A 10,882-nucleotide genomic window follows, 5' to 3' on the forward strand; every position below is an offset into this window, starting at 1 on the left:
CAGGAGGATATTGTGGATCAGATGATGATTTGTAGGCGTTGGATGAAGATGTTTTGGTTCGTTTCAAAGAAGGAGGTGGGGAATCTTCACCCACTTTTGCAACAAATGCCCATTTCGCGTTGTCTTTCAACCACTCCCAAGCTTTTTCATGAGGAAATTCTTTTTTAGTTAATAGTCCTCCGATACTCACTTAGTGAAGATTGTAATGCATCAGCCTTAGATCTCCCGTTAGCCACACTGTTCATCTCACGGTTATAGATGTCTTTGAAAGCATTACATTTCTTTTGAAGGTCTTTCCATTTTGAGTTTACTTGGTGTCGTGACCGATCCAAACCTCCCATTTGAACATTAAAATGCGCTAGAAACCTCTCCCAAAATGCATCAAACCTTTTTTAATTTCTGCGTTGTTTATCTTTAGAAACATCGACATATGCCCTAACCAAAGCCAACTCTTCGCGTTCCACCCATTTCTTTCGCTTCTGACAGTGTGTATAGTTGCGTTTTTTCTCAGCAATGGGTTGCAACTCCTCGCTGGTTTCTTCTTCGTTTCTTTCGAGAGTCGGGTCGTCACTAGAACTGTTAGATTCTTCATTCTGAGCATCACGAAACTGAAAATTCTCGGGTTGAGAAAACTGATTCCGTGGATTATAACTCTGATTTTCCTATGGAAGCCAAAGGTGATGTTTGTTTTTTCTGATGCAAAATGTCTGCAGTCTGCGGATCACATCTGTAGACCCCTGTAGTAGAAGAGGTGGACCAAACGTTTGCAGTCTGAAAAAAGAAGACTGTTTGTTTTTTTAACATCTGCGGGCTACTAAAATAAATTGAAATATAAATAAACTGGTTTTTTTTTAACTTCAAAGTGATTTTTTATTATTTTTGTAGCTTTGTTATAAATAATTAACGAATCTAGATCAAGTTTTATTTATTATTGTATAAAAAATAAAAATAAAAATGGAATGAATTAACATATATATTTGATAAAAACCAACAACTTTGGTTGTAAAGTTATAACTAAACATTATAATTCGTGATCAAAGAAATAAATGGACGGAAATAAACTTTGAGTTTTTCAATTAAATCTATTAATAATGTACCATAAATATTTTCTAGAAAAAATGACGATATTGTATTAAATAATATTTTACAAAATTTGGCAAAAAAAAAAATATAAGATTATATTATGATTTTTTTTTCATATTTATATAAACAACTTCAACGACTATTATTATAATAATAAATTTTTATTTACAAACTTGTCAAAAATATCATGTTTGTATCGTCGAATAGTTTTTTTTTTAAGTTTTGTAATTTTTTATTTCAAATTGTTTATCATTAATAAAGTTGGAAAAATATAAATTAAAAAAAACTTAAAAAAATAAAGATATATATGTTTTTTTAGGTTAGAAGATGTTAGAAGACTATGGTCCACATCTGTACCAAGAAGAGAGCGTCCAGACATTTTTAGGTCTGCAGTCATCAAAAAAACAAACAGTTTGCGAAGGCTAATGTCTGCGCATGGTCTGTGTGGCGCAGACAGAAGAGGCTACGCAGATCTGCAGACAAAAAACAAACACTACCTAAATGTGTTATAAGATTGTTGCGCCGAGAAATATTGTTATTGGTAGTTTTGGTATTGCTGGTAGTTTGGATTTTGAAAAGAGTAAATTATACAAATGGTCCTTATGGTTTGGGTTAATTTGCACGTTTGGTCCCTAACTATTTTTTTTTAACTCAGAAGGTCCCTACAGTTTGTATTTGTTACGTGCTTGGTCCCTACAGTTTGTTTTTTGTTACGCACTTGGTCCCTGTCTTATCTAAAACGATTATTATTTAAATAAGATAAAATGGTGGGGTAGGTAAGGTAAGGTGAGTGGGGTGGGGTTGGGTGTGTGTTTACTTAAATAAATTAAAATATCAAGGAAAAAATAGTATATTTAGGTAAAACAGGGACCAAACGCGTAACAAAAACAAACAGTAGGGACCTCCCGAGTTAAAAAAAATAAGTTATGGACCAAACACGCAAATTACCCTAAACCATAGGGACCATTCGTGTAATTTACTCTTTTGAAAACCTTGAGAAAAAAATGGAATATTTTGACTTGAACCGCATTGTGTGGATTTACGTTTTTTGCTAGAACCGGTTTGTTTAGATTTGTCTTCGGAATCCATTGAATGTAACTAAAGGAATCGAATGAAATATAAAATTTTATAGAGTAAAAACACTACAAACAAATGAAATATGTATTATGTATTTATAAACTTCTAAAACAAAATAAATAAATAAAAAGAATCGGTGACTACGGTCAAATGGAAAGTATATATAGTCAAAGGGATAGTAACCTTTAATTGAATTGAAGTAATGGTGCACCAATCTTTTTACTTCTAAAAAAGTATTTTGCATTCATTCACAAGAGGGAAATCTGCGAAAAATTCCCAAATTTTTTCCCCAATTTATGATTTAGTCCTAAATTAAATTTTAACTTATGAAAAAGGACAGATTACCGGCTAATACACTCAGTTTAGCCCTAAGAACCGGTAATCCTAATAAGAGATGGTTACCCCAGCTCATTGACCTTATCACCTTCCATTAAACACCTCGTCATCAACTCCTCTTCTGTAAAAACCCCTTCTTACCCTCCATCGAAGCAAAACGATACTTGAGAAGAATCAATGGTAAGAAAATTCGTGTGGTCCTCCAATATCGTGTTTCCCTTAAAATATTTGATTAATTTTTGTTTTGTAGTGATAATGGAGACAGTACATGACTTCGATACCATTGACGTGAAATTGGATGAGTTTTTCAAACACAAACAAAGAAGTCGATGCAAAGATGAGTTCCTAAATACTCTCACAGACGAAGCGCTTGACGAATGCACCATACCTGAGATAAACCTAAATGATTTTGAAGGAATGTCAGAAGATGAAGCACCGCAGGACAAGCAGAGTGATAGTGAAGGTGACGATGAAGACAAATTGCAGTTTCAATACTCAACCATGATCCGAAGGTGAAATGGAACAATATGAAGCTACTTCTTGGAGAGAGGTATGAATCACCACACCAACTGAAACTTTGTTTGACAAATTACTCTATAAGTAGGAGTTATCCAATTAGGTTCAAGAAATGTGATAGTGTAAGGCTCGTGGCTGTATGTGCAAGTGATCGTGAGAAATTTCAATGTCCCTTTGTTGTAAGGGACTCATGGATGAGCACTGAAAGATCATTCCAAATCAAAAAAATGGTTGAGAAACATACCTGTGTTAGGAATTTCCGTAGTGCTAATCTTATGGATCCCACATGGATAGCTAGGCAGTTTCTGAAGGAGATGATTAGGAAACCAAATCTGAAATCTAAGGAAATGCAAGCTATTATTCAAAGCAGATTCCATTGCAAGGTTTCATGGTCAAAATGTTATAGAACAAAGTGTAGGGAAATTTCTTTAATAGATGGAAAGTTGAATGATCACTATGCAAAAGTTTGGAATTATAGACATGAATTGATGAGGTCCAATCCAGGGAGTACAATTTAAATATCCGTCACTGTAAACCCTAATAACACTACCACTTTCCATAGAATGTATACATGTTTTAAGGCTATCAAAGAAGGATGGAAAGTTGGTTGTTGAAGAGTTATAGGGCTTGATGGGAGTTTTTTGAAAGGACAATGTAAAGGTGAGCTGCTAACTGCCATAGGGAGGGATGCAAATAACCATGTGTATCCCATTGCTTGGGCGGTAGTTGAAATTGATAACAAGCCCAAGTAGCAATGGTTCTTAGAACTATTACATGATGACCTGGAATTACAAGGAGGCTTGGATTTGTGTGTTATTTCTGATCAACACAAGGTAATGTTTTCAATTATCTCCTTTTTTCATTTCATTTATACATGGATCAAGCAGTTAGTAATGATATTTTTTACTGTAATTGATAGGGTCTTTTGGAAGCTGTAAAGGTTGTATTGCCACGTGTGGAGCACAGACAATGTGCAAGACATGTGTATGCAAATTTCAGAAAGGTCTTCAGTGGTATAGAGTTCAAGAATATGTTTTGGATAATTGCCAGGTCAACTGTTGAAGGGGACTTCAAATTGAATATGGAGAAGATCAAAGAAGTCAATCCTGCTGCTTATGATCATTTGATGGCAAGGGAGACTAAATCTTGGTGCATGGAATTTTTTAAAGGTGGAATGGCATGTGAGGCTGTTGAAAATGGAATGGCAGAGTGTTTTAATGCCATCATACTTGATGCCAGAAAGAAGCCTTTGTTGGCCATGCTTGAGGAGATTAGACTATATATGATGGAAAGGTTATTTAACTTGAAGCAAGAAGCACGTAAATGGGTGAATAATGTGTGTCCTGGAGCTATTAAGAAAATGGATGAGTTTGCTTTTGATATCAAGTAAGTATTATGTTCATCCTAGTGGTTTGAAATTGTTAATGTGTACACTAATTAAATTTGTTAATGTGTTTGCAGGACTTGGTTTGTTCATCCTAGTGGTTTGAATGCTTTTGAAGTGAGAAATGGCTTCCACTCATATGGAGTGAACTTAGAAGGGATGTACTGTACATGCAGACTTTGGGAGTTATCTGCGATCCCCTGTGTCCATGCCCAAGCAACCATAATTTACACATAACAGGATTCAACTAGATTCATCAGCACATGGTTTGGTAAGGACAAGTTCTTAACTACTTATGAGTCTAACATCCTTCCTATTAATGGTAGTAATATGTGGGAACCAACACCTTACACCAAACCACTACCACCTATTGAAAGAAGGATGCCAGGAAGGCCTTATATGAAAAGGAAAAAGCATGTCTCTGAGCATCAAGACAGGTTTTCCCAAGTCTCCTCTAAGGGTAGAACTGTCCAATGTCAGAAATGTATGCAAATGGGGCACAATAAAGCATCTTGCAATAATTCCTCAGTCCAACCAACACCAAAGCCTAAGAAGAAAAAAGGAAGGCCAAGGTTGAATCTAGAATTGACCAATTGCACTACACTTGGGAGAAGTGGTGGAAGAGGTGGAAGAGGTGGTAGAAGAGGGGGTAGAAGTGGTGGAAGATGGTCTACTAGTGTTTATGAAGAAGGTGAAAGTTCTGGGAAAAAAGAACCTGGGATTGAGACTCAATTTTTCACCTAAACGACACCTAATGTTGAGAGTCAATTTGTCACCCAAACAGCACCTACTGTTGACAGTGAACATGTACCAGAAACATAGGAAGCTGATGTTAACATTGATGATGAAGGTGATGGTATTGATATGGCTGATCTGGATCAAATACTAAGTGATTTGAGTTACCTTAGAGAGTTAAAATACAGTGAAGCAAAGATCATTATGTGTCTTAATATCACCCAATCACAACTGAAAGGATTTGATGCTTTGATTCACCAATCCTAACAAGCTACAAAGGTATATATTATAACATTGACAATGAATTTTATTTTTCAATAACATAACTAACTTGTATTCTTTCCAATGCAAGGATGTGCCTTATGTGAGTGAACATGAACCAAAAACACAGGAGGACAATGGTGAAGATGGAGCTGAAGAATCACAGGAGGACAATGATGAAGATGGAGCTGAAGAATCACAGGAGGATAATGATGAAGATGGAGCTGAGGATGATGAAGAAGGAGTTGATGATACCCAAGTTAGGGTTAGAACTCAAGTCAGGGTTAGAACAAGAAAATTTGTTAATAGGGATATGCCCTTTCTTTTGTAAACACTTTGGCTGATTTTGGTATGTTTTGTTGATGTATAACTTACATCCATTTTGTTCATTATGTTATATTGAAAAACATCCTTCATTTGCTCACATCATACACTTACAATTGTACATTGCTCAAACACTAGGTATCCAATAAACCATTTTTCATTCAACAACATACAACTTACATCCAACTGTCATTTAAAAGTTTTACAACAACTTAAAACTACTTCAACATAATCCACACAATCACCAACAAACAAAAAAAAAACCCCAATCTTCCATTTTTCACCTTCACCTTGTACAGGAACCTCTTGAATGCCATTGTTGTGAAAATTCACAGCTTCTTCCACAAATTCTTCCGCAAACTTATTGTGTACTTGAATGTCATTATTGTGAAACTCCATCAACAAGTTTCTGTACCAGTTGTTTGGTAATGGGGGAGTGACCCAAGCAAAATACTTGCAATCTTTTTCCTCATCCTGTTATATAGGAAATAAAACCTAATTGGAAGAGATTTGAGATGTAATTAAAGAGGTTTAAGGGATACTTACCCAGAAATTAGGGCAGCCGATGAACCTCCTGCCAGGGTTTGTTGGCCTCCATGATGTCCACTTACCAACGGGGTCATCACAAAAGTATGTTGCCCTTAATGCTTGCCTTCGTGATCGGATATTGCTCCTACTTCCCACTGAGCTTGAAGATGCCATTTTGCTTCGATGGAGTGTAAGAAGGGGTTTTTATAGAGGAGGAGTTGATGACGGGGTGTTTAATGGAAGGTGATAAGGTTAATGAGCTGGAGTAACCGGCTCTTATAAGGATTACCGGTTCTTAGGGCCAAACTGAGTGTATTAGCCGGTAATCTGTTCTTTTTCATAAGTAAAATTTAATTTAGGATTAAATCATAAATTAAGACAAAATTTTGGGACTTTTTTTGCAGATTTCTCTTCACAAGAAATCATATTAATAGTGTCACGAGTTCACCAACCCATTTAACACAATTAAACCCTGGAACCCACTCAACCCAAATGGAAGGAAATGTTTCCCACCGGTACCGGCACACAAACCCACAATGACTCCGTCTAAGAAAAAATATGTATCCTTTTCTATGTGGGCCAACCTCATCTTATAGAAACAATGGAACCTTTGACTATTAACATAATGTTCTTAAATATCTTAATAACACAATCTTGTGAACGCAATAACCCAAATAGAGATTAGATAAAGGGAAAACAGGATCCAAAATGTCACTGTCACTTTTTTCGTGATTATTGACTTGCTAGCCGTACCTGATCCTCACTTTGATTCTATTGGAAATTTGTATCTTAAAGATATATGTCTTTTCCCCTTTGAGCAGGCGGATTAGCATCCGATTAACATTAAACTAATCGACATGTTACAATCAGGTTGCAAGACATTGTATGGGGGAATGAATTAGACTGTATATTAACGATAACATTTTTACGTCCGGGATTATAACAATGTTTACTTCTGAGAAATTTGCTCTTCGTAAAGTTGTAGATGATAATCTTTCTGTTGCTCCATCCGAAACCAGGTCAAATCTCATAAAGGATCATCAGAAACCATTCCATAGCAACTTTGAAAATTTGGGTAAACTTTATTTCGATTTCACCTCACCTGGTGTTCAAAATACTTCGAAGGCTACAGATTTCCAGTTGAAAGAAGATGAAAAGGGCTCAGCTTTTTCATCTCTTGGGATTGTTAAAGACTATGCAAGCAGACCAAGAAAAATGAATGCCGATACGATGAATGTTCCAAGCTCTAACAATGAAGATCCTGAGACAAATGACCAAAAACTATCAACAACTGCAAGAATTCGAATGGCTAGCCAAGAGTTTATCGATTCATATTCTTCAAAAGATGATGAAACCTCCCAACTAAGCCACCCGTTTGCCGTTTCATTTTCTGGACTATCTGATGATGAAGCTAAAGACATCCAACTTCTGCTTACTCTTCTTGCCTCCGCTGAGAAAACCGGTCAAAAACAGTTTAAATGTGCTCTCAAACTCATCGAGTTATGCAGCAACATGTCGTTGAATGAAGGAAACCCTGTGGAAAGATTGGTTTACTACTTTTCTGAAGCTATTCATATGAAAATAAACCGTGAAATGGGAAGGTTGGCATGCAATGAACGTGAAAGTATGCAGATATTCGATCTTAGAGAAGCGTTGATGAACGTGGACACGTGCATCTCTGAGTTTCACCTGAAAGTTCCTTTATCACAAGTTTGTCAGTTCAGCTCGATTCATACAATATTCGAAAACTTGAATAAAGCTACTAAAATCCATGTAATTGATCTCGAAAGCTGCAGGGCTGGGATCCAATATTTAGTTTTGATGCAAGCGATCGCAAGTTGCAGTGAATGGCATATCGATCATATCAAGATAACCGCTGTAGCTACAAGTTCGGATCCCAAGATAAAAGATACCTGTAAGCCCAAGTCACTGTATCAACCATGAAACAACAAGCAATTTTCTGTGTATATTTTGAAATCTATGGCTTTGTGCAGGTAAACGTCTTGCTGACTTTGCAAAGTCGATGAACATTCCATTCAGTTTCAAGATAATTATGATAGGTGATGTGCTTGATTTCAATGTAGATATGATTGAACGCAATGAAGGTGAAAAGGTTGCGGTCTATGCGCCATTCTTCTTATCAACCCTAATTGCGAAACCGAAGAGTCTTGAATATCTTATGCGTGTGATTCGGAAGATCAAACCTTGTATAACGGTGATCACCGAAGTGGAAGCAAACCATACATCATCGGCTTTTGTTGATCGTTTCACCGAAGCTCTTTTCTTTTATGGTGCACTTTTTGACAGTATGTCCGATTGTTTAGCCGACGACGATCTGAATAGAAAGGTTATGGAGTCTGTATGCTATGGTAAAGCTATACGCAATATTGTGGCAGCTGATGGAGACGAGAGAACAATTCGACACATTTGCGTTGATGTTTGGAGGAAATTCTTTCAACGATTTGGGATGCTGGAAATTGAATTGACTGATGAAACATTGAATGAAACAAACTTGGTGATCGGTAACTTCAAATGTGGGAATTCTTGTTCGGTTCTTGTTGATGGTGGATGCTTTCTTGTTGAATGGAAAGGCGTACCCATCTTCTCTGTTTCTGCTTGGAAGTTTATATGACAAATGGGTTTCAAGTAATAAAGAATGCAATCTTATTTCTTTTAACCGTCTGTATGATGTATCTTTTGGGCATCCAGTATTCATTCAACTCTCCAAGAATTGAATGCAATGCCAACTATGAGAATGAATTACATAGTTTCTTTTTACATTAGAATGTTTAATGATACACATTAAACTCCATTTTCTCTCTCTTCTATATTATATTCAATTATGTTCTATTTAACATTTATTGAAAATGCTTTTATTATTAACTGTTTAATGTTTATATTATGATATATAGTATATGATTTGCTAGAAGTCACATTCTGCATTTAGCTTGGATCTTCTCAAGATCTTAAATCTTATCTAAATATCTTAACATATTTTATCTTTACTTTATTGATTTGTTTAGCAGGAACATCGGCTGGGAAGCACATGAGACAAAATCCTCGAAGACTATGTTGGGAAATCCAACAAACCAAATTAAGCACTTCAAACACATGACAAACAAACTTCTATAAAACTTGCAAAATAAAACTTTTAAAAACTATAAAATTTAACGATAATATTTAACGTGGTTCTGTCAATCTGATATATATCCATGGACTAACCATAGATGGTTTTATTAACTTCCAAGAACAATTACAATAATTCAACAAGTGATGCCCTAATTGTTAGCCAATCATAGTACGCCATGTCCATAAAGTGATGCCCTAATTGTGATGAGTCAGGCTCATCCATAATTAGCCCATAAAGTGATGCCCTAATTGTTAGCCAATCATAGTACGCCATGTCTTTCCTTTTAAACTTTTCAACTTTAGGGGATGTACATATCCACCTACCATGCATCATAGCACATTTAATAATTTTCCAAAAAGATCAATATCAACTCATTCTGAAATCCAACAACCCAATTATTGAGTGTCCAATACTTTTTTATTCCAGGAAGCGCTTTCTCCTTCGTAGTAGCGCTTTCTGATCCCCATAATTCTTTCTCAATAGTAGCAATATCTCTGGATTCCTGGAAGTGTATTCTCCAAATTCCCTAGCACTTTCTCTAAGTACCCGATCGCTTCAAGTACTTAGCATCATATTGCAAATGGGAGCATTCTGGCACTAAAGAGAGCATTTTTCACAAGGAGAGAACTCTACCAATAAAGAGCACATTCTCTCATTATGATAGATTTTTGCCACCAAAGAGAGAATTATGTCAAGAGTTCACACCTTAACAGTATCCCACTTTTTTTTTTTTTGAAAAGAAACAGTATCCCACTTGAAGTCTTGACCAGTTCATTCTTCTCTTCCAATCAACTCTTATTCATTCCTTACTTGCTTTCTCTCTCTCTCTCTCTCTCTCTCTCTCTTTCTTTCTTTCTTTCTCACTCCTACCAACACTTTCTATTAAAAATGTTGGAAAGGCAGTTGAAGCCATTCTTGGCTTCAACTTATTAGTGATAAAAACCTTAGTACACGCATCTTCCAAGTTCACCATGCTAAAAAATTCTCCAGCTTAGCAGCCTCTTGGTTCATGACCTTTAACTTCCTAGACAACTACATCTTAAGCCCATTGATTTTATATGTATCAGAACCAATAATCAACACAGCATCAACATTCAACATGAGGATGATGTAGGAGGAGCGAAATCTCTTAAGGTAACAACAATGACCAACCTTACGTCTCCAGTATCCACTCATATTCATGAAGGTGGCAAACTTTCAGTGCAACTACTGAGAAGTTTTCTTCATGCCATACATACTTTTTTTCATTAGATTCTTCTTACCAACTATAAGATCATTGTGTGGTTGTGCCTTGCATATGTCATCTTCCAAGTTATCATTGAAGATAAAAGCTCTATTTAAATTTAATCGGTAAAGATGGATATTTTAGAGGCTACTTTATTTAAGAATGATCTGATTCTAGTCGTCTTCACAAATGGAATCAACCTGTTACTTCCTTCGGAATTCCTTGGCTACTGATCTTGATTTTCATTTCTTTATATATATATATATATATATATATATATATA

At 35.8% G+C, this 10,882-nt stretch overlaps 1 protein-coding gene across 1 annotated transcript; it reads left to right on the forward strand.

The window, feature by feature from the left end:
- Window positions 1-7,189: 7,189 nt before the first annotated feature.
- LOC145002346 (scarecrow-like protein 23) lies at window positions 7,190-8,876 on the forward strand. The gene is made up of 2 exons (XM_078961636.1): window positions 7,190-8,159; window positions 8,239-8,876. The coding sequence occupies exons 1-2, from the start codon at window positions 7,190-7,192 to the stop codon at window positions 8,874-8,876; spliced, it is 1,608 nt and encodes a 535-aa protein (XP_078817762.1).
- The last annotated feature ends 2,006 nt before the right edge of the window (window positions 8,877-10,882 follow it).

The sequence above is a fragment of the Lactuca saligna genome, chromosome 6 (assembly GCF_052625555.1).
Source record: "Lactuca saligna cultivar CGN05327 chromosome 6, ASM5262555v1, whole genome shotgun sequence".
Lineage (NCBI taxonomy): Eukaryota > Viridiplantae > Streptophyta > Magnoliopsida > Asterales > Asteraceae > Lactuca > Lactuca saligna.